We start from the raw sequence: 24,787 nt of genomic DNA, 5'->3' as shown, positions 1-24,787 counted from the left end.
TCAGGAGACTAAATTGGTGGGGCTGCGGGGCCCACGGAGATGGCTCGTCTCAGGGTCCAGGGCTTGGTGCTGCATGCCTACACCACTGGTCTCGGGACTCTTCTTCATATTCTGGAATTACATAAAGAGAAAAGATAAGTGTCATTAGTGTTATGTAGGCCTACGTCACATTAGAAAACACATGTGGCTGTATAGCCTTGTCAGCCCCCACAACGCACATTTTACAACTTAACATCCCTCCCCAAAGCTTACTTTAATATATAAATCCCCCCCCCCCCCCCCTTCCAACTTTTGAAATACGTTTTCCCTTCAGCTTTGAATTAAGTTTAAGCCCAACATTGTATTGTGCGTTTGTGACAATACCAATTTTAGGTTACAGGTCTGTAACTCTAAGTGTAACATGTTTAATCAAATGGACCCTTACAGCTCTCAGTGTACAAATGGAACCAAATGGACCCTTGGAGCTCTCAGTGTACAAATTGAACCAAATGGACCCTTGGAGCTCTCAGTGTACAAATGAAACCAAATGGACCCTTACAGCTCTCAGAGTGTCTCAAGAGTTAAGAGGAAATCTTGAAATGCAAGTGTTTGAAAGCCATTGTGAAAAAGACACTATATGAGCCATATTGGAACAGTTACCTTAACTCTTGTTATAAAACATAACTCCTCAGTGGCATTCATTCACAGATCAAGTTCCCCAAACAGAAACATTTCAAACAAAGCTAAAGGTTTAAGTTTAACATGTAGTTACCTTCTTGCTACAGACAGACGGTGTGTAACTTCTTGCTACAGACAGACGGTGTGTAACTTCTTGCTACAGACAGACGGTGTGGAACTTCTTCCTACAGACAGACCAAACACACCAGGAAGAATACATCAGAATGCTGCTTCCACACAGCTTTATATAGTTGAGGCCATCACAGGAGCCAATCAGCAGCCTGGCTCCTCCTAAACGTTAATTAGGCCAATCACACGCAGTCACCACACTTTTTTTTCAATTCAAAGGAGCTTTATTGGCATTGAGAAAACATACGTTTACATTGCCAAGGCAAAAAGCACAATACAATACAATACATTTGAATTGAAAGTCAGAATATTCAATAAATCAGTGTCAGTCAGACAGTCAGTCAGTCAGACAGACAGACAGACAGACAGACAGACAGACAGACAGACAGACAGAGACACACACACACACACACACACACACACACACACACACACACACACACACACACACACACACACACACACACACACACACACACACACACACACACACACTTTGCCAAACATCACACACTCTCCTATCCTCCTGGTGGAGACCTGTGCCCAGAATGGCACTTTTTCTAGTTAATTTCTGCATCTCTTAGGGCCCATTTAACCATATAATGCATTTTGGATGGCAAAAATGGCAGATCTGCAAGTTCAGTGTCTTGAATGAGATGTGCTGTGAGTTTGCATATCTGCTATTTTCCAGCATAGGACCGTTGCACAGTGAAGTATGAACAAGCTGCATATCCCATAGGGATATACAGTAGGCTACTCCAGGTGGGCAACTGGCGGCCCGGGGGCCACATGCGGCCCCCACCTTCACTTAATTTGGGCCCTCAGGTTAATGTCAGAATACTGATATATTGGTTTCAGCTGTTTACAATTCCACAACATGCAAACATAAGTAAGTAGCCTTGCCGAGCCATGAGGCCCATAGGGGCAGGAGCCTATCTCCTGTTTCTGTAGCGTGAGGCAGCTTGATGTACAAGTACACCCCCTGGACATGACGCTAGTATGTCGCAGGGACTTACCCCCAATCCAACCCTTGATGCTGAGTGTCAAGCAGGGAGGCACTGGGTCCCATTTTTAGAGTCTTTGGTATGACCCGGCCGGGGATCGAACCCCGACCTCCCAGTCTCAGGGCGGACACTCTAACCACAAGGCCACTGAGCTGGTCATGCAAACATGACCCGCTTTAATTACTTCAGTCTAAATTAGTAGCTCAATGCTCAACACACGTATAATTAAAGGCATTTGAAATTACAAAAGTGTAAATTTTCAGGATTCCAATTCGAATATAGCAAAAAATTGCCGATCTACAAGCTCAAAACGCGTCACAGCGCAACCCATTTTGAGCTTGTAGATTGGCTATTCTTGCTACGACAGTAATATATGGCCCTAGGGAGTGAGTGTGGAAATATAGTGGCTCCTCTCCATCGTCAAAGTTGCCCAGCCCTGCTCCAGATACTCTCCATTGTCGTATTCGTACTACAAGCTCACAATGGTTGAATCGATTCGTGATTCTAATATTTGTTAATAAATCGGCGGCGGCCCAACTGTGCTAATTATTATTAGTTAAATGTCATCAAAAATAAGACGGCTTGTAACTGCCATTTTTTCCTATTTCCAGTCTCCTTTGGCTGTTATTACCTCACAGGTTTGGGAGTGATCCTATCCTACGCAGTACACACAGAAAATGGCAACAGATGGATGTCCAGTCTTTGATCCAGTAATGTGTTATTTATTTATCAGAAGTCAGAAATCATGAACATACCAGTGATGTGAGTGATCCAGTGATGTTATTAGTAGATTATAGGTTATAGGTTAGTCTCTGTGCTGCTGATACTGTGATGCAGTGGCGTGCACAGACATTTAGAGGTGCAGGTGCTCAAGTGGAAAAAAAGGGCACCTTGTGCAGCACATTTTGGGGCGGGAACCCATTTTGGTGCTTTAGCTATTGAAAAATAGCAGATCTACAAGCTCGTAGCGCGCCACCGAGTGGCGCGCTACGAGCTTGTAGGTCTGCTATTTTTTCTTTAATCGAAGAACCACTGACATAGAAACAAAGCTTTAGATTGTGGGGGGCCTAAATAATATAGTAGAAGTGTTTTTTTATCAAGATTTGATCAATGTCACCGCATGGTCCACACACTACAAATTAAGAAAGAAAATGTTTTTTTTTCTCCTTTTTTTAAGAGCACATTGCCAAAAGGGCAGGGGGTGCTCTAGCACCCCCTAGTGTCTATCTGTGCACGCCACTGCTGTGCTGCTGATACTGGTGAGAACGGTTTGCTCCCTGGTTCCCTGTGTCTAGTTCCTTCTCAGTGCCCCTGTGTCACCTTATAAAAGCTGTGTCTCTCAAGCCCGCCACCAGGTGGTCAAAAATAATACTGGTAATAATAATAATAATACAAATAATGCCTCTCTTCTAATGGCTCCTACACCTTGTCGGCTTCATAAAACATTTCAGAATAAAATAAACATGACATAATGTAAAAAGAAACTTAAAAAATAAAGAATGAAAGAAAAAACAGAAACATTTATTTAACATTTAAAATAATCAAATTTTAGTTTAGGATTAAGATCATCAAACAATAAAGAATGAATGATTTATGCAAACAATAGGCCTTTGCTAATATAACCGTGACATTACATATCACTGTATATACAGTAGCCTACATGCAGCAGCATATTTTTTGCAAAAATACAAAATGAAAATGTGAAGATTTGACCCAAAGAAAAATGTTGGATGGGAAATAAAAAATACACCATTTATAAATGTAGCTGTTTACATAAATATCTAATAATATTACATAGATATCTGTTGAAATGTAGGCCTATTGTTAGAAGAGTTGAAAAGATAAATAAATAATAGGATATAGGCCTAAATTTTAACTATAGGCGATACTATAGGCAGCACGGCCCAACACCAGATCTTAATCCATTTAAGTTGGAAGTAGGGAGCCTGCATGCAAAATCGGTCGTGAAAGTAAAGACTCGAGTGGGGTTTGAACCAGTGTTGTTTTCCTCGACTAAAACTAAGACGAAAAATGTTCGACTACCTTTCCCACTGATGAAAACTAAATGGAAACTAAATTAAAACTAAGCTATGGTGACTAAAACTAAGACTAAATATACCGACAATTTCGTCAACAAATAAAAACTAGACTAAAATGTTAGGAAGGGACTAGTGGACAACATATCCAGTATAAGTCATTTTACACTTGGTTGCATGCTGAAAATAGCCGATCTACAAGCTCACAACGCGTCGCGCTGCGACGCGTTGTGAGCTTGTAGATCGGCTATTTTCAGCAAGTGTAAAATAAGTCATTATGACGGCAACAAGGCCCGCAAAAATACATTTTAGTCGACTAAAACACCTGTAGATTTAGCCTGTAGACAAATTATCCTTTCATTGTCATTGGCATGTAAAGACCTGCTGAAATGAAAAATACGTTTGTCACACTTTTAGACCACATCCGGTGCACCTGGTAATCATATGGGCATACCTAACAATGGATGCCAAAAAAATGGGAACATTTTCATTTTTGTGTATTTTTTTATATAAAGAAATCCATAAAATCACATCAATAAATGCCAATACAAATGAAGCTCACCTGTTTTGATTCCCATTGCCGTGTTTCGGCTTCCAAACACAGGTGGTTTTTGATTGATCTTCTCCCTTCTGGCTCCAAAACTGTGGAATGCACTTCCCATTGCAGCATCACTCCCAATCTTCCGCCGTAGTCTGAAAACCCACCTTTTCAGACTCCATCATGGCCCATAGCACTTACCCTACCCCCTTAGATAGCATTTCTGTTGGATTAGATAGCATTTGACACAGACTTATAGCATGTCATGTAGACAGCACTATAATTGTATTGTATATAGTCATAGCACGCCATAGTACTTATGTATAGCATAGTAGTAAATATGTATAGTTTATATGTATAGTTTTTATAGTGTATGTATAGTTTCATTATATAGATATTCCACTGTTACTTTCTTAGCTTACGCATGTTTCATGATAAATGCTTTTATGTGATGTATTCCCATGCTTTTGTTCTTGCTTAAATGTAAATCGCTCTGGATTAAGAGCGTCTGCTAAATGCCTAAATTGTAAAATTGTAAATTGATTACAGAAGCACTCAGTTTTTAATCTCATTCACGATCACATCCAGACGGTGTATTTACTTGTTTTAAACGTAATCATCACGCTAAAATATGTATATAGGTTGTGTATAGGTTAGAGCAGGGGTGGGCAACTGGCGGCCCGGGGGCTAAACGCGGCCCCCACAATCACTTAATGCGGCCCGTATATTATTTATTTCAGCCGTTATTTCAGCCATTTATTTCACCTGCTTTAATTACTTCAGTCTATAGATTAGTAGCCCAGATTAGTAGCTCATAAAGTCAACATAACTGTAACTAAATGCATTTGAAATTATATGAAAAAAGGTTACTTTTCAGGATTTTAATTCAAATATAGCAAAAAATGTGCTGATCTACAAGCTCTACAAACGTGCCGCAGTGCGACGTGTTTTTAGCTTGTAGATCAGCTATTTTTGCTACGACGGTATGCAATGTGGCCCCTCTGGTGTGTGTAAATATAGTGGCCCTCTCCATGGTCAAAGTTGCCCACCCCTGGGTTAGAGTCAAAGAGGAGGGGCTAGCACCCCTCAATAATAATAATTAGAGTCGGGTTCTGCCTGACGTTCCTTCCTAAAGGGGAGTTTTTCGTTACCATTGTCGCAATATTGCTTGCTCTGGGTGGATCTTTGTTGGTTGTAAAGTGTCTTGAGACAACTTGTTGTGATTTGACACTATAATAAAATTTAATTGAATTGAATTAATAATATACTCCAGTGTGTAGGCTATAATAATAGAGAATAGACACTCCCGTTCAGATCAGAATGATTTATTAATTATACATCTGTACTCACATGACATGTTCCTCAATGTCTCTCATAAATGCCATCTGGGACAAGGAATGGGAGATACAGGCGAAGAAACAGAATAGAGTAGATGTGTTTATGGGCACGACAGATCAAGATGTGCGATCTTGTGTTATTGACAATCAAATGCACTATAAAAAAAACGATTGCCGGACATCAACGGCAATGGCGTGGAGCGCAGCATTTATTAATTGGCGTAGATCTACGCGAATGGCATGATAACTTAAGCATCTATTGTGTAGATCTCCCATTTTTGGTGAACTTTTATTTTATTTTTACATTAAAAAAAAAATGAGTGTGAACTGTGTCCTCGCACAGTAACGGATCAAATAAAATGTAGCGAAAGGCAATTCAACCAAATTCTAAAACCTGATCTGTCTTGATTCTGTGATTCTGTTTGTGTCACACCCAGGGGGGCAGTCAGCCAGATATTTCATGAAGCCTCATTTGAAATCGGTAGTTCATATAATGGCCTGTTGTGGCGCTGGACCGGACCCAAAAAGCCCCATAGCTCCATAGAGGCCCATGTATTTTGGCCCAACTTCACCTAGACTGTATTACCTTAATAAACATGGTCATGAATACTTTCTTCTTCCAGTCACTAGTTTAAAGTCTCATTTCTAATGTCATAATATTCTTTTTGGAAAATTATGGTCCCATTAATTAAAAAAATGACCATAAAGAAAAAAAAACATTGCGTATGTTCTGAGGGGCGTGGCTACCATTACAGTCTATGATCGGGATTCCCCTCCCACTCGAGTCAAAATAAAAACCAACGGAGAAGAAGGGGGGAAGTCCCGCCTCGTTGTCTGGGCAGCCAATGACCAGCTGGTATACAAAACGGAGCCAGCCAATGGCCAGCTGGTACCAAAGATGGCGACTTACATCAGGAATTAGCATATTATTACAGGCTTCATTTTACGTTCATGTTAGACCCGGGGAACGCTTTGTCCATATTTTTTACAGTCTATGGTCACACCAGTCACTGTCCACCTCCCTACCAACATACAGGTGTTTAATTTTGATCCTCCCAGTGAGATAATTTATAGTGGAACGTTTGTTTCCCTTGGTGTGAATACACCTGATTTATTGAAACTCTTTGTCACAATGTTTACAGTGGAAAGGTTTTTCCAGTGTGGACATACTGGTGTCTGTGAATGTTACCATAACTCACTGTACATATATGGCCCTGTTTGTCATCTTCTTTGCCTTTATTTTTTTTATGCTTTTCAAAATAGTAACAAAAGAAGTTTAGGGATAAGGGGTAAAGCACCAGCGGAGATAGGTCCCCATAGTGTTTTAGATTTTGCGATATTGAATTTTGTGTTATGTTTATTAATTATAACCAAAAAGCATTGCATGGATGCACCTGGGACGTATCCTCAGTGATGTATCCTGAGGTCAACGGGGTTTCGGGTCTCTCTGTTTATACCCCTCTCCCAGCCGGGAGTGATCAAGTCCCGACTTACGTCCCAGTAGCTAGTAGCTACCCTCAATCAGTCCCACTATGGAAAAACCAGGGGCACACAATCCGTTGGAACTACTCCAGAACTACTCTGCCAGGGCTGGGAGGTACACTTCTGGCACATGGAGGGACTAGGCTCTGTGGGTTGTCTCCTGTCCGGGCCCCTCCTACGTCTCAATTGAATACATAGGACCCAAATGGAAACAAGAACGCATTGTTATCCTTTTAGACCAAGTGTTTGACTGTATTCAATCATTCAAAGTGAAACTCTTGTCACAATGTTTACAGTGGAAAGGTTTGTGTGTCTTTACATTACCTAACACTCTCAAGCTTTTCCCACAATGTGTACAGTGGTAAAGCTTCTCTCCAGCGTGGACACCTTGGTGTTTTGACAGTTTACCTGAGTGTTTGAAACTCTTGTCACAATATTTGCACTGGAACGGTCTTTCTCCAGTGTGGACACGCTGGTGTGTTTTCAGAGAACTTGACAAGGAAAAACATTTGTCACACAGTGTACAACGGAAAGGTTGTTCTCCAGTGTGGGTATGCTGGTGTCTTTTCATTCCAAATGAGTATTTGAAAGTCTTGTCACAATGTTTACAGTGGAAGGGTCTTTCTCCAGTGTGGACACGCTGGTGATTTCTCAGATAGTATTCCATAGTAAAACACTTGTTACATAGTGTACAACTGAAAGGTTTTTCATCAGTATGGGTAAGCTGGTGTGATTTCAGATAAGTTGACGTAGTAAAACACTTGTTACACAGCTTACAACTGAAAGGTTTTTCTCCGGTGTGGACACGCTGGTGTGTCTTCAGTCCAAATGAGTATTTGAAACTCTTGTCACAATGTTTACAGTGGAACGTTTTTGTTACAGTGTGGACACGCTGGTGTGATTTCAGAGAAGTTGACGATGCAAAACATTTGTTACATGTTGTACAACTGAAAGGTTTTTCTCCAGTGTGGGTACGCTGGTGGGTCGTCAGATTATATGCGTCTTTGAAACTCTTGTCACACTGTTTACAGATGTGTTTTTTTCCTGTGACATTGAGCACGTCTATGCACGCTTCTCCTGGCTGAGTTAAAGTCTTGCTAAACTGTTGATGACGCTGAGATCTCGGTTCCTCTGCGTCTCCCTGTCTCTTCCTGCTTATAGAGCTGGTGTTTGAAGCCGACTGACCTCCACTGGTCTCATCCCAATCAAAACTGTCTTCAGTGTCAGATTCAACTTCAACTTCAGAGCAGTGTGAAGAGAAGTCTTCATCCCCATCTTCAATTTTCACTGCTAGTAATGCCAGCATTGATCCAGCAGGCTCCTCTGGTCTTTGGAGTAGCTCCTCCTCTTCCTCTTTAATGTGTGGAGGCTCTGGTTCCTCCTGGAGCAGACTGGGGCTGCTCTCCTGTTTAGGGGAAACCTCCTCTTTACACACAGCCATGTGCAGGACGTCTAGGAGCAGAAACATAGAACATGATAGTCAACACTGGATTAACCCATTCTGACCTGAGATCAGATTCATACGAGGTTTTCCACTGGACACACACTGGTCTGATGAACCCATTCTGACCTGAGATCAGATTCTAAAAATGTCAGTCGTTCTTCGATTTTTTTCAAAAATAGCAGACCTACAAGCTCGTATCGCGCCACTCGGTGGCGCGATATGAGCTTGTAGATCTGCTATTTTTCAATAGCTAAAGCATAACATGATGCCAACACCAAAATGGGTTCACGTTCAGAATGGGTTAAGAATGGGACATCGTTATCATGATGAAAACACTCACACATAATCACATCGCATAGAGATTAAAATGAAATTGTAAAGATCGTCCTCCAATTTAGGCATTTAGCAGACAATTTACAATTTACAATTTAGGCATTTAGCAGACGCTCTTAATCCAGAGCGACTTACATTTAGGCAAGAACAAAAGCATGGGAATACATCACATAAAAGCATTTATCATGAAACATGCGTAAGCTAAGAAGGTAACAGTGGAATATCTATATGATGAAACTATACATACACTATACATAATAAACTATACATATTCACTACTATGCTATACATATGTACTATGGCGTGCTATGACTATATACAATACAATTATAGTGCTGTCTACATAACATGCTATAAGTCTAAGTCAAATGCTATCTAAGCCAACAGAAATTCTATCTAAGGGGTTAGGGTAAGTGCTATGGGCCATGATGGAGTCTGAAAAGGTGGGTTTTCAGGCTACGGCGGAAGATTGGGAGTGATGCTGCAGTTCTGACTGCAATGGGAAGTGCATTCCACAGTTTTGGAGCCAGAAGGTCCTCCGTCACGCAAGAGGAAGAATTGGCTTTTGTCGAGGTGCAAATTCACTTCAGTACCACTTTAACCTAACCTGACTCCGCCAGCTGGTGGCAGCAGAGAGTTCCTCCCCCTGCTCCCAGCTGGTCTCTCTCAGGCAGAGACGACGCGCTCAGAACATAGACTGTAAAAAATATGGACAAAGCGTTCCCCGGGTCTAACATGGACGTAAAATGAAGCCTGTTATTCCTGCACTGTAAGTCGCCATCTTTCTAGATCCGTTTGGGCCCAGCTGGCCATTGGCTGGCTCCGTTTGGGCCCAGCTGGCCATTGGCTGCCCAGACAACGAGGCGGGACTTCCCCCCTTCTTCTCCGTTGGTTTTTATTTTGACTCGAGTGGGTGGGGACTCCCGATCATAGACTGTACCATAGCCACGCCCCCCAGAACATACGCGACTTTATGGTCATTTATTTTATAAATGGGATCATCATTTTCCAAAAAGAATATTATGACATTAGAAATGAGACTTTAAACTAGTGACTGGAAGCAGAAAGTATTCATGACCATGTTTATTAAGGTAATACAGTCTAGGTGAAGTTGGGCCCAAATACATGGACTTCTATGGGGCTATGGGTTTTTTTGGGTCCAGTGACAGCGCCACAACAGGCCATTATATGAACTTTCAGGAGTTTCAGGCTTCACAAAATATCTGTCTGACTGCCCCCCTGGTTAAATATCTGTCTGACTGCCCCCCTGGCTCAGAACAAATGCTGATCGGAGCGATATTCGGCCGTATGCGGCCGCTAGAGGCGGGATCAACGCGAGACTGGTGACGTATTGTAGCCGTGCCACAGCACAAATGTAAAACACAACCTAACAGGACTACAACTCTAATGTAAACACAACCTAACAGGACTACAACTCTAATGTAAACACAACCTAACAGGACTACAACTCTAATGTAAACACAACCTAACAGGACTACAACTCTAATGTAAACACAACCTACCAGGACTACAACTCTAATGTAAACACAACCTAACAGGACTACAACTCTAATGTAAACACAACCTAACAGGACTACAACTCTAATGTAAACACAACCTACCAGGACTACAACTCTAATGTAAACACAACCTAACAGGACTACAACTCTAATGTAAACACAACCTAACAGGACTACAACTCTAATGTAAACACAACCTAACAGGACTACAACTCTAATGTAAACACAACCTACCAGGACTACAACTCTAATGTAAACACAACCTACCAGGACTACAACTCTAATGTAAACACAACCTAACAGGACTACAACTCTAATGTAAACACAACCTAACAGGACTACAACTCTAATGTAAACACAACCTAACAGGACTACAACTCTAATGTAAACACAACCTACCAGGACTACAACTCTAATGTAAACACAACCTAACAGGACTACAACTCTAATGTAAACACAACCTAACAGGACTACAACTCTAATGTAAACACAACCTACCAGGACTACAACTCTAATGTAAACACAACCTAACAGGACTACAACTCTAATGTAAACACAACCTACCAGGACTACAACTCTAATGTAAACACAACCTAACAGGACTACAACTCTAATGTAAACACAACCTAACAGGACTACAACTCTAATGTAAACACAACCTAACAGGACTACAACTCTAATGTAAACACAACCTAACAGGACTACAACTCTAATGTAAACACAACCTAACAGGACTACAACTCTAATGTAAACACAACCTAACAGGACTACAACTCTAATGTAAACACAACCTAACAGGACTACAACTCTAATGTAAACACAACCTAACAGGACTACAACTCTAATGTAAACACAACCTAACAGGACTACAACTCTAATGTAAACACAACCTAACAGGACCACAACTCTAATGTAAACACAACCTAACAGGACTACAACTCTAATGTAAACACAACCTAACAGGACTACAACTCTAATGTAAACACAACCTAACAGGACTACAACTCTAATGTAAACACAACCTAACAGGACTACAACTCTAATGTAAACACAACCTAACAGGACTACAACTCTAATGTAAACACAACCTAACAGGACTACAACTCTAATGTAAACACAACCTAACAGGACTACAACTCTAATGTAAACACAACCTAACAGGACTACAACTCTAATGTAAACACAACCTAACAGGACTACAACTCTAATGTAAACACAACCTAACAGGACTACAACTCTAATGTAAACACAACCTAACAGGACTACAACTCTAATGTAAACACAACCTACCAGGACTACAACTCTAATGTAAACACAACCTAACAGGACTACAACTCTAATGTAAACACAACCTAACAGGACTACAACTCTAATGTAAACACAACCTAACAGGACTACAACTCTGATGTAAACACAACCTAACAGGACTACAACTCTAATGTAAACACAACCTACCAGGACTACAACTCTAATGTAAACACAACCTAACAGGACCACAACTCTAATGTAAACACAACCTAACAGGACTACAACTCTAATGTAAACACAACCTAACAGGACTACAACTCTAATGTAAACACAACCTAACAGGACTACAACTCTAATGTAAACACAACCTAACAGGACTACAACTCTAATGTAAACACAACCTAACAGGACTACAACTCTAATGTAAACACAACCTAACAGGACTACAACTCTAATGTAAACACAACCTACCAGGACTACAACTCTAATGTAAACACAACCTAACAGGACTACAACTCTAATGTAAACACAACCTAACAGGACTACAACTCTAATGTAAACACAACCTAACAGGACTACAACTCTGATGTAAACACAACCTAACAGGACTACAACTCTAATGTAAACACAACCTACCAGGACTACAACTCTAATGTAAACACAACCTAACAGGACCACAACTCTAATGTAAACACAACCTAACAGGACTACAACTCTAATGTAAACACAACCTAACAGGACTACAACTCTAATGTAAACACAACCTAACAGGACTACAACTCTAATGTAAACACAACCTAACAGGACTACAACTCTAATGTAAACACAACCTAACAGGACTACAACTCTAATGTAAACACAACCTAACAGGACTACAACTCTAATGTAAACACAACCTAACAGGACTACAACTCTAATGTAAACACAACCTAACAGGACTACAACTCTAATGTAAACACAACCTAACAGGACTACAACTCTAATGTAAACACAACCTACCAGGACTACAACTCTAATGTAAACACAACCTAACAGGACTACAACTCTAATGTAAACACAACCTAACAGGACTACAACTCTAATGTAAACACAACCTAACAGGACTACAACTCTGATGTAAACACAACCTAACAGGACTACAACTCTAATGTAAACACAACCTACCAGGACTACAACTCTAATGTAAACACAACCTAACAGGACCACAACTCTAATGTAAACACAACCTAACAGGACTACAACTCTAATGTAAACACAACCTAACAGGACTACAACTCTAATGTAAACACAACCTAACAGGACTACAACTCTAATGTAAACACAACCTAACAGGACTACAACTCTAATGTAAACACAACCTAACAGGACTACAACTCTAATGTAAACACAACCTAACAGGACTACAACTCTAATGTAAACACAACCTACCAGGACTACAACTCTAATGTAAACACAACCTAACAGGACTACAACTCTAATGTAAACACAACCTAACAGGACTACAACTCTAATGTAAACACAACCTAACAGGACTACAACTCTGATGTAAACACAACCTAACAGGACTACAACTCTAATGTAAACACAACCTACCAGGACTACAACTCTAATGTAAACACAACCTAACAGGACCACAACTCTAATGTAAACACAACCTAACAGGACTACAACTCTAATGTAAACACAACCTAACAGGACTACAACTCTAATGTAAACACAACCTAACAGGACTACAACTCTAATGTAAACACAACCTAACAGGACTACAACTCTAATGTAAACACAACCTACCAGGACCACAACTCTAATGTAAACACAACCTAACAGGACTACAACTCTAATGTAAACACAACCTAACAGGACTACAACTCTAATGTAAACACAACCTAACAGGACCACAACTCGAAGTATCAGATTTTTGTCCAGCTGCTTCCGGGTTCATCATTTCTGTTTGAAAGACCAGATCCAGGCAGGAGGAGGGAACTTGTGAACTCAATGCTGCCGTATTCTCGCGGAGTCAGGTTAACTTTAATCCATTCTGACCTGAGATCAGATTCATACGAGGTTTCCACTGGACACACACTGGTCTGATGAACCCATTCTGACCTGAGATCAGATTCTAAAAATGTCAGTCATTCTTCGATTTTTCAAAAATAGCAGACCTACAAGCTCGTATCGCGCCACTCGGTGGCGCGATATGAGCTTGTAGATCTGCTATTTTTAAATAGCTAAAGCACGACATGATGCTAACACCAAAATGGGTACCCGCTCAGAATGGGTTAACCCTCCATAGTTGATAAAACGGACGTGTATTAAGTACATTTGGTACGCTCTTATTTCACTGTACACAAATCAATTTGCGTAGTGAACTTGTAGATCTGCAACACACCACGTTGTGAGCCATTTTTGGCGGGCATTACCCCCAGAATAGAGCACCGAAGTCTGACATCACTTTCAGTAGAGGGCGCCAATACACAGGTTCATGTATTCTTTTTAATTTGCAGAGAAATCTCCATAGGGCGATTTTAGGTCGCTTCATATAAGAACTGCGTTTGAAAAATAAACCGAACTTTCTGTCAGGGGAGTGGCTGTGCGTCGTTAATGATGTCTATTCATATTTGATACAGCCTGTTTCTGGAGAAAATGGAATTAATGTGGCCGCAAAAAGCTTTGAAACAACATATGAAGGCAATGTCGCTGCTAATATACGTCACGCCCAGCTGTCAACACATTGCGTTCCTGAGATTCCTCGCTGACGTAAGCTCAGCTGGTGGTGACTCGACTCGTACTAACCACGACACATTAAATATCAATAAAATAATTAAAATTAAAATAAACGTAATTAACATTCAGTTTCTGTTGTGCGACGGGCAGATGCAGCCACCCGCCTACCAGGAAATGTAGTCTCTGGGTTGTTAGACTCGTTTATAACGCTTATGTTGTTACTCTTTGGGTATATTTGTACATTTCCACCTTCATTCGATGCTTCATATCCATATGAGTGAAAAGGCCGGGGTGATCGGTTTATTTTTCAAACACAGTTCTTTTATGAGGCGATCTAAAATCCCCCTATGGAGATTACAATGCAAATAAAAAGTACACAAACCCGTGGCTTAAAGCCAGTCGCAAATTAATTTTGCCACAATAACCGTGACATGCAATTTTCATATCTTCCCATCCCTACACTGGCTCCTTAGAATGTAAATGCATTTTTTCTAACTTCCGTGTTCCATGCACAAACTGAGCTTCTACCTACTAAGATGTTCCATGTAGCATGCAGGCTACAGACTGAGCTTTTGCCAACTAAGTTTGCGCCATTACAGTCGCTAAGTACAGGTTATTACAGGAGGTTCTGGAAAACTAAGTTCTGAAGAAAAACAACAGGCGCCTACTAGTGATAGTTATGGTACCACACCACTGTGCACTTTATCCCATTCTGAACGGGAACCCGTTTTGGTGTTAGCATCATGTTATGCTTTAGCTATTGAAAAATAGCAGATCTACAAGCTCATAGCGCGCCACCGAGTGGCGCGCTACGAGCTTGTAGGTCTGCTATTTTTGAAAAATCGAAGAACGACTGACATTTTTTAGAATCTGATCTCAGGTCAGAATGGGTTTTAATCAGACCAGTGTGTGTGTCCAGTGGAAACCTCGTATGAATCTGATCTCAGGTCAGAATGGGGTAAGATGTTGGACTTGTTGGAGAGAGAGAGAGAGAGAGAGAGAGAGAGAGAAAGCACATGAAACGTACCGAGGTCTGGGTGGTCTTCAGGTTCCTCCTGTTTAATAGAAATGTCCCTGGAAGAGTCTGGAGAGTTCATCTCCACCTGCAGTCTGGACTCCACACACTGCTCTGAAATGAAAACCATGCAAGTGAATGACTTTGAGACAAAGGACTAGGCTACACGTGTTGCACGCACACACACACACACACAGTCACACACACACACACACACACACACACACACACACACACACCCTCCTTAAGGTGCATTCATACTCCAGTTTGAGGTGGGCAACTTGGACAAGGACATGCCGCCGGAGCCCCGTTTTCTTTGTCATTAGGGACACCCCCCCAAGACATAGCAACAATCAATCAAATGAGTCAAATATATCGATGTGTCACAATTGAGAGAGACGCTCGTGGTGTTGCCACTGATGTAAAGATCGACGAGCCATTCCTCGGATTTCGTGAAGGCATCGATTCACACGCAGAAGCGCTAGCCAAATGACATCACCGCATCCATTGAAAGCAACGGATTACAGCTGTCACAGAGCAGAGGGCAGGGGTACGACGGTGCGGCTAACATGAGCGGCGTCTACTCTGGGGTCCAAGCAAGGATAGCTGCAAAGGAGCCAACAGCCGTGTGCTGTATGTACACTGTGCTTCTCACAACTTAAATCTGGCCCTTAACCCATTCTGAACGGGCACCCATTTTGGTGTCGGCATCATGTTATGCTTTAGCTATTTAAAAATTGCAGATCTACAAGCTCATATCGCGCCACCGAGTGGCGCGATACGAGCTTGTAGGTCTGCTATTTTTTGAAAAAATCGAAGAACGACTGACATTTTTAGAATCTGATCTCAGGTCAGAATGGGTTAATCAGACCAGTGTGTGTCCAGTGGAAACCTCGTATGAATCTGATCTCAGGTCAGAATGGGTTAACCCATTCTGAACGGGCACCCATTTTGGTGTCGGCATCATGTCATGCTTTAGCTATTGAAAAATAGCAGATCTACAAGCTCATATCGCGCCACCGAGTGGCGCGATACGAGCTTGTAGGTCTGCTATTTTTTGAAAAAATCGAAGAACGACTGACATTTTTAGAATCTGATCTCAGGTCAGAATGGGTTAATCAGACCAGTGTGTGTCCAGTGGAAACCTCGTATGAATCTGATCTCAGGTCAGAATGGGTTAATGATTCAGTTAGGATTCAAGAGATATCAAAGTTTGATGACATTGTTGAGCGTGTGTATGTGTTCTTTGGGCACAGTATAAAGAGATGGGCAATGCTCTCAAAGACAACAAAAACGGATAATGATCTTAACAATAACATCACACGGAAAAGAATATTCCCCACTAGATGGCCATCACGTCATGACGCAGTGACCTCGCTGAGATATCGCTACAGTGATATTATCAAAGCTTTGACTAAACTGTCACTGACACGCGCAAAGAGAGACGAGCGAGACGAGGCTATTCCACTGGAAGGCTCAATTGAGAAATTCAACTTCATCTGCACTGTTGTTCTCCGAAACAAGATTTTGGAGAATCACACAGCAAAGAATCTCGACGATGGGCTGAAGACGGCAGTTTAAAGAAGAATTCCATACTAGAAGGCTTTCTTACCTTCCTTTGTAGTTGTTACGTCCCCACCAAAGAGGCCCAGGTTTTTTTTTGTGCAAAAAAACTCAAATTTCCCCTACCATAAGCCCTCAATGAATTGCATTGAATTGAATGGGAATTGAATGGGGCTATGGGGTGTTGTGCTTATTAATTCGCTTATTTCCATCGAAATAAGTAGTAAAGTGTGCCGCTTGGGATATTGTTTACATTATGAAGAGAGGATATATACAACAAATAATAATTTTGAGCGATGGAAATAGGCGAATTAGCACAACACCCCATAGCCCCATTCAATTCCCATTCAATTCAATGCAATTCATTTAGGGCTTATGCTATAGGGGAAATAGCTAATGAGGAGCTTTTGCACAAAATAACACCTGGACCTCTTTGGTGGGGACGTAACAACTACAAAGAAAGGTAAGAAAGCCTTTTAGTATGGAATTCTCCTTTAAGAGTGGGGCTTGAAGAACAAAATAATATAGTGTGTGCACGATGATGCTATAGTAATATCACACTAGCCAACACACTGGCGGCCTGGGATTCAAGCCCGTGCTTAGTTTGCACACATATAGAGCGCCGCAGTCCCCCTACCAGGGCCCAGGAAATGATTCTCCGTTCACTTTCCTCATAGACATTTCAAAAAATATTTATTTAAAGACGTTTACGCCGCAGACAAAGACAACTCTTTGTCGTGACAAATCATGACAACAAACAGACCAAATAATTAGAAAGAAGAAAGAAACGGCAGGTTACAACACTCTTTTTGGTTGTTTTTCTTCTTTGTAATTATTTGTTTGGTCCAAAATATTGTGTTTGTTGTCGTGAGTTGTCACGACTCGAGTTGTCTTAAATCTTTAAATAAATACTTATAGAGCACCGAAGTCCTGACGTAACTCGCTCATCCCGACCATTCCCCTGGTTCGCGGAAGTAATTTCTCTATGGAGAATAACATGGGTTGATCTTAATATCGTCTACTATAAGCGTTGTGGTCCAAAAATAAACAAGCTGTCTCTGCGTTATTGTCAGGGAGGTGTCTCTGTATCGTTTGCAACAGTCAGTCACTCATATATGACACAGTCTGCTTCTAGCGAAAATGTAACTAATTCAGCAGCAGTAACATTAGCGTTTTCTCTCAGTCAGTTGATTCTTCATATCCATATGAGTGAAGCGGCCGGGGTGACATGTTTATTTTTCAAACACAGTTGATATATGAGGCGATCTAAAATCGCCTCAATGGGGATTTCAATGCAACTAAACAAATACATGAACCTGGGGACTGACGCCCTCTACTGAAAGTGACGTCAGACTTCGGTGCTCTATAATAAATACATTGGAAATCATTTCCTGGGCCTGGCGTCGTCATGAAAGGGGGCGGGACTGCGACTGCTCTATTGCAGCTGGCAATAAACGATGGGTTCAAACTCAATGACATACAGTACATACGGAACGTGCATTACCCGTCAGTCCGTCTCTCCGCTAGTCACCCCCCCCCCACGCCTCCATATATGGTCACGCCTCGTGACATCATGAAGACCCTTTTTTTTAGAGGCGTTGATTAGGGGTTGATTAGACGTCTATACATAGACGGTCTATATATAGACGTTTAAACAACGGCTAATCAACGTCTAATCTAAGAATAGACGTCTAAACAGACTTTCATTTTTAGACGTTTTTTATCCCATTTCTAGACGCACGTCTAATAGCCGGCTATTGCTCAGTGGGAATGTCAGAACAGGTTCTGACCGGGTTTGAGGTCAGATGTAAAGTTGCTGGCCAATATTGATGACATCAGGGATCTCCATATATGAGCTCAACTGTGACAGCAGGTCGCATTTACTATGACATTTACTATGATCTCCATCCCTGATGATGTCACATGATGTCACGAGACCTGGGGACCATATATAGGCTTTCCTATATGGGGGCTTTCCCATAGTATGTGGACTTTGAGTGACTGACTGACGATTTCATAGTAAATGCGGCCTGAAGTCGCAATAAATTATACCAATAATATGAAGAATAGGCCTATATATTTGTCCACATTCGTAAGCCAAGGTCATGCTGTACAAAATGGAATTTATAAATCTGGCATTTTAACAAACACACACACACACACACACACACACACACACACACACACACACTTTGCAACGCTAGATTAAAAAAAATAGATCTAGATCCCACTATAAAAGAATTCTAGTGCAAATTGTACACACTGTGTCACAGACAGTCACACACACGACTCTACTGTCGGTTCTACTCTTACAGATAGGCTACTCACCGTCTTCTCAACACGTCCGAGCAGAGGCGAATACTTCTTATCACTGCCAGGGATACAACATCAGAGTGAAGCTCTGGCGTCTCAAAGCTCCATCTGGGTTGTCCTCTTTGTTTCTTCAGGTTGAAAACGGCAGACTGTCCCTCAACACTGTCTGTCTGCTCACTAGTATGGACGGACGAGCTTTAGCATTAGCACACAAAACAAACAGACATCGTGTGTTAAATCCTCCCGTGTGCATACAACTTGCCACAGACTGTGGAGCAAAGACAACCTCAGTCACAAGTTAAGTTACACACAAAGGTTTGTGCTGAAAACTGATATTATGACTAGTTTCATGTGCGTTCACTGAACTTCACTCTGCTCTGTTGCTGCCCTGCTGCGCCTGGCCAGTGTCAACAATGGAGCCAGGATAACCGCAGTGTTTCTTTGGCAAATCTGAGCTAGCATATATAAGACTTCCGGTGGACTATCTCTTCCCCGTTGTGTAACTTGTGTTGCAGCAATAAGGCTCCCGGTTTGTGAGCTAGCACCAATAAGGTTTCCGGTTGCCTTCACAATATGATAATAGTAGTTCATGTTTTCTTTCCTTTTTTTCTTCTTTTAGTTTTTTACATTTATTTTAAATATACCTTTATGATTCATGTATTTTAAATGGCTTATTATACTAGAGTAGGCTATACTTAAGCGTCCTTTGTTACAGATTTTAATTTTAGGCCTATAAGTGCTGACACGAATTAGAGGATATCTCCCCGAGTAAGTGTTCCAACAGATCTGAATCATCCCTCCCTTTTTAAAGCAATAGATGAATATGGTCCTCATAAAAGGATTGTGTGAATAATGATCGTTCCACAAAAGGAACATTTATTAATCTGATCCTGCAGCCTTCACATTAGAAGTGATTGTATGTGTATCTTTAATTCATTCAATATTTAAATGATATTAATATATTCAATATTTAAATGAGATCAACTTGGTAGATCACTATATAGATATTTTTTATAGTACTCTATATCAGCAATTGCATTACAGTTTAATTTAGCATAGAGAACATTTATTACATTTTGTGGATTAGTTTAGATTTACTCTAGGATGACTTCTTGCCTGTGCAGGACAGCAACTCGTCTCGCTTGTCATTCAACTCAAATGTCTTTTATACATTTTCATTTAAAAAAGCATATATATTTAAAAAGAAAATCAAATGAAACGTTATCTGCAGAAAACACAAAATAAACAGCAAGTAGCCTACTGTAGACTGTATCTATACTCAGATTATCACCAGCTGCTAAAAATCCCCATGTGATTGCCATACAAAAAAGGAACATCAGTGCACCAGAAACAAACATGGTGAAATAGTAAAAAAAGGACATCACATGACATGACCATAACATTTAAAACATTCAAGCTAAGACATGTTTTTCTTTCTCCAGAGAATAAATGGCATTTCACTGTTCATCTTGTTTAAAGTAAACTCTCTGTATAAAGTAAACTATGTGCAACATCTTATAAAGTGATAACGTATGAATGGATAGTTTATTTCGATCTTTCAGAGAGACATTACACAAAACAGTCAAAAAGGCATCGGCAGAAGCTTATTAGTGCCTATCCTTATCCCAATGTATTCCAAAATACTAATGAGGATATGCATAACAATCAACATATAAACAAAACAAACAAATGACATTTACAAAAGAAAAAAAAGAAAAATAAACAAACAAAAACAATAAAAACAAAACAAAACAGACAACGAGAAACAAGGAGAAAAAAGACAAAAAGCTAAAATGTACTACTTCAATCCAACACTACATTGCATAACATAACTCAACTCCCCACTCATTCCAGGTCATATTTATCCAATAATTCCTGTTTGAGCCTCTTTTTAAATTGCTTTTTGCTTTATTTATTTTGCTTTTTGTATGTCTCAAATTGTAGGTGGTGTTGCCTTAAACTTTGTCCTCCCGTTTCCACCTGAAGGTCTCATTCTCACTTTTAAGACACCGTTTACAATACTCTATTCACCTTTGAACTTGTATTATGCATTATTTCACGCAACAATAACCTTTTTATTTATTCTCTTTGCAGTTTTTTTTAACCACTTGAACCCTGACATCCCTATTCTGGGGAAATATTTGCCAGAGTACAAGCTCATAGACAAGTCTGAATTTCACTGAACAGTAAATGTTCTGTGCGTGTGCTTGTAAATTAATTGTGTGTCTTGAACTCAAGAGTGCGGTTCCTCCCACATTTTAATAGTTCAACTAGCCAATCTACATTGAGCTTGTATTCTTTTTTTTTTTTTTTTTTTTTTAATAGTAAAAATTGGCAAATAAGTTCAGGGGTAAGGGGTGGTGCAAGATATAGCCCCAAGTGTTTGACTGTACTCATAGAGTTATATATCTATAGAGAAGACACCCGAGTTCTCCTCCCATCCACTTGCATTAAGTTGCTCAAAAGTGCATGAGGCGGATTCACTCCTTCTTCCTGGTAGGAACAGAGTGCATTCTGGGATTGATTGGTTACAAACACATGAACGCGCTGCCGTTGACTATCATTGTGCCGTTTGTGCGCGTTCACGTATGAAACATTCGTTCACGTGTCATGGCCCCAATCACATGAACGTGCACAATGATAGTCAACGGAGCAGCGCTGGCTCGAGCTGCACTACCAAATCCGGCCACTATGTCCATTTCGCCTCAAGATTTCCTCTGGGTGCCTTCTCTATTCATATATATACTCTAAGACTGTACTCTGCTGTTTGCTACTGATACTTGATACTTTGATACTCTGCCTGCCACCAAAGTCCAATGTAAGACCCCTTAGGTCCTCAGACAAACATCTACTGAAGATACCGGGGTCTAACCTAAGAACAAAGGGCGACCGGGCTTTCGCGGTGGTTGCTCTGGTTACTCTTTGGAACGCCCTGCCCCTCATGCTAAAGAATGCTGAGTCAGTAGACTCTTTTAAGAGACAGTTAAAGACACATTTATTCCGTATTTATTTTCCCATGTAGTTCTTACCCGATTTATTTTTTACATACCTATGCTTTTGTGATTCTGCCTCTAGTTTATCATTCCACATGCCTATGTTTTCAGTTTTTGCCTTGTTTATTCTTCGTTAAATTCTTTATTGTCTTTTTACTTTATTGTGCTATGTTTTCCTGTTTGTTTTAACTTGTTGATTGCTTGTTCTGTGTTCTGTTCAGCACCTTGTGACTTTGTCTTGAAAGGTGCTTTACAAATAAAATGTACTTACGTCCCGACTAGTAAACCCTAGTCTAGTGGATATAACCCATTCTGACTGGGCACCCATTTTGGTGTCAGCATCATGCTATGCTTTAGCTATTGAAAAATAGCAGATCTACAAGCTCATATCGCGCCACCGAGTGGCGCGATACGAGCTTGTAGGTCTGCTATTTTTGAATAAAATCGAATAACGACTGACATTTTTAGAATCTGATCTCAGGTCAGAATGGGTTCATCAGACCAGTGTGTGTCCGGCGGAAACCTCGTGTGAATCTGATCTCAGGTCAGAATGGGATAAACAAACCCTTCAGCCAGAGGGGGCCAAAGGGAGAACACCTCAGCATCATAATATAGGGAAGGATAGAGGGGAAAAAAGGCCCAAAAAATACATTTATATACATTTACAATTTTGGCTGAAAACTTGTCTACATCACCTTTATGTAGTCTATGTGGGGTTTCCAGGTGAGTTCATTGTAAATCAATCTTTTCACATTGTTAACATCGTGACAAGCGTTTTCTCCAGTGCGAAACATGCTGGCGTCCCTTCAGCTGAGGTGACATTTACAGTGGAAAGGTTTTTCTCCAGTGACTCGCTGAAACTCTGATCACACCGTTTACAGTGGAAAAGGATTTTCTCCAGTGTGGGAACGCCGGTGATACTTCAGAGAAGTTAACTGACAGAAACTCTTGTCACAAAGTTTACACTGGAAAGGTTTTTCTCCAGTGTGGATACGCTGGTGTATCTTCAGCTCCTTTTTCTGTTTGAAACGTTTGTCACAATATGTACAGTGGAAAGGTCTTTCTTCAGCGTGGTAACGCTGATGTACGCTCAGATAACCTGATGTACTAAAACTTTTGTCACATTGTTTACACTGGTAAGGCTTTTCTCCTGTGTGGGTACGCTGGTGTGTGTTCAGTTGGATTAACATGCGGAAACTCTTGCCACAATGTTCACACTGGAAAGGTTTTTCTTGTTTTTCTCCAGTGTGGATACTCTGGTGTTTCTTCAGACGATGTGCCCGGGTGAATCCCTTGTTGCAATGTTTACAGTGGAAAGGTTTTTCACCAGTGTGGATATGCTGGTGTCTCTTCAGGTCAGTAGAAGTATGGTAACTCTTGTCACAATGTTTACAGTGGAAAGGTTTTTCTCCAGTGTGGACACGCTGGTGTCGCCTCAGTCTAGATGCAGTAATGTAATCCTTTTCACATTGTGTACAGATGTGGGTCTCTGAAGACCGGGACCTCACACCTAAGAGAGAGTGAATAGGCAGGTTAAAAATGGTGTGTACAGGTACAACTTGAAAAGCTTGAAAAGTCATCATCAAACTTGTGTATCCTTGTTTGGGAGCACAAAGGCTTCCCTGTTAATACTCTTTGATGAAGGTGAAATATGAACATTTTAACTTGTTCTCCTAATTTAGTAACCGTGCCAAATCTCAGTTACTCCCACAAATGTATAGTTCCTGTTTAGGTTTGGGTCCTGAACCTCGGGCCCAAGCAGGTACCAAGCCAAGCAAGCAAGCTTGGGTACCGGGTACTCCCTATCGGTTCCTACAGATGTGCACAGTCAAGCACTATTTATTTAACAGTAACGGCAAAATAGGGAAAACCCCTGTTGTAAGGAGATGCATATATGGTAATAGAGTAGCGCAGCGTGTCTCTGTCACACGCCGTTAGTAGCCTAAGAAACCTTTGCTCCGAGAGCAAAGGTCTGCACCCACCCCCCGACACACACACACACACACACACACGGCTCAACTGTTGAATAGGGAGAGGATGTTACTCCATTACCTGTCTAAAAAAAAAAAAGTAAAGATTTTTGTGAGAATTTCTTTTTGACCATGTCTAATTTTAGTTATTTTATACCATTTTGTAACCAAAATGCTAGGGAACCGTTAGGAACCCTAATCGGTACCGGACTCACAGAAATCCTAATAATACCCATCCCTGTCCCTTTAACACTGACTGACCTCCACTGGACTCCACTGGACGATAATCACTGTCTTCAGTGTCAGATTCACTGGATTCCTCCTGATAATCACTGTCTTCAGTGTCAGATTCACTGGATTCCTCCCGATGATCACTGTCTTCAGTGTCAGATCCAAGTTCAACTTCAACGTGCGAAGAGATCTCTTCATCCTTATCTTCAGTTTTCACTGCTAGTAATGTCAACATTGACCCAGCAGGCTC

At 40.9% G+C, this 24,787-nt stretch overlaps 2 protein-coding genes across 2 annotated transcripts in view; both read right to left on the bottom strand.

Annotated features, from left to right (window-relative positions):
- LOC310856132 (uncharacterized protein) lies at window positions 1-19,420 on the bottom strand (the record flags this gene model as incomplete). The annotated part of the gene is made up of 4 exons (XM_083761371.1): window positions 19,359-19,420; window positions 15,480-15,581; window positions 7,503-8,635; window positions 1-111 (listed from the first exon to the last, which is right to left on the bottom strand). The coding sequence occupies exons 2-4, from the start codon at window positions 15,547-15,549 to the stop codon at window positions 1-3; spliced, it is 1,314 nt and encodes a 437-aa protein (XP_083617497.1). The 5' UTR covers window positions 15,550-15,581; window positions 19,359-19,420.
- A 3,623-nt stretch (window positions 19,421-23,043) lies between these two features.
- Window positions 23,044-24,787, bottom strand: part of LOC310855586 (uncharacterized protein) — a 34,204-nt gene continuing 32,460 nt past the window's right edge. Inside the window, exons 4-5 of the mRNA XM_083760652.1 lie at window positions 24,568-24,667; window positions 23,044-23,846 (exon numbers count right to left, since the gene is read on the bottom strand). Coding sequence (XP_083616778.1) covers window positions 23,212-23,846; window positions 24,568-24,667 — 735 coding nt within the window. The 3' untranslated portion in view covers window positions 23,044-23,211. The remainder of the gene's footprint in view (window positions 23,847-24,567; window positions 24,668-24,787) is intronic.

Source organism: Protomyctophum parallelum (assembly GCF_964188405.1).
Source record: "Protomyctophum parallelum genome assembly, chromosome: 3".
Classification (NCBI taxonomy): Eukaryota; Metazoa; Chordata; class Actinopteri; order Myctophiformes; family Myctophidae; genus Protomyctophum; species Protomyctophum parallelum.
This window is presented reverse-complemented; position numbering and strand designations above follow the sequence as displayed.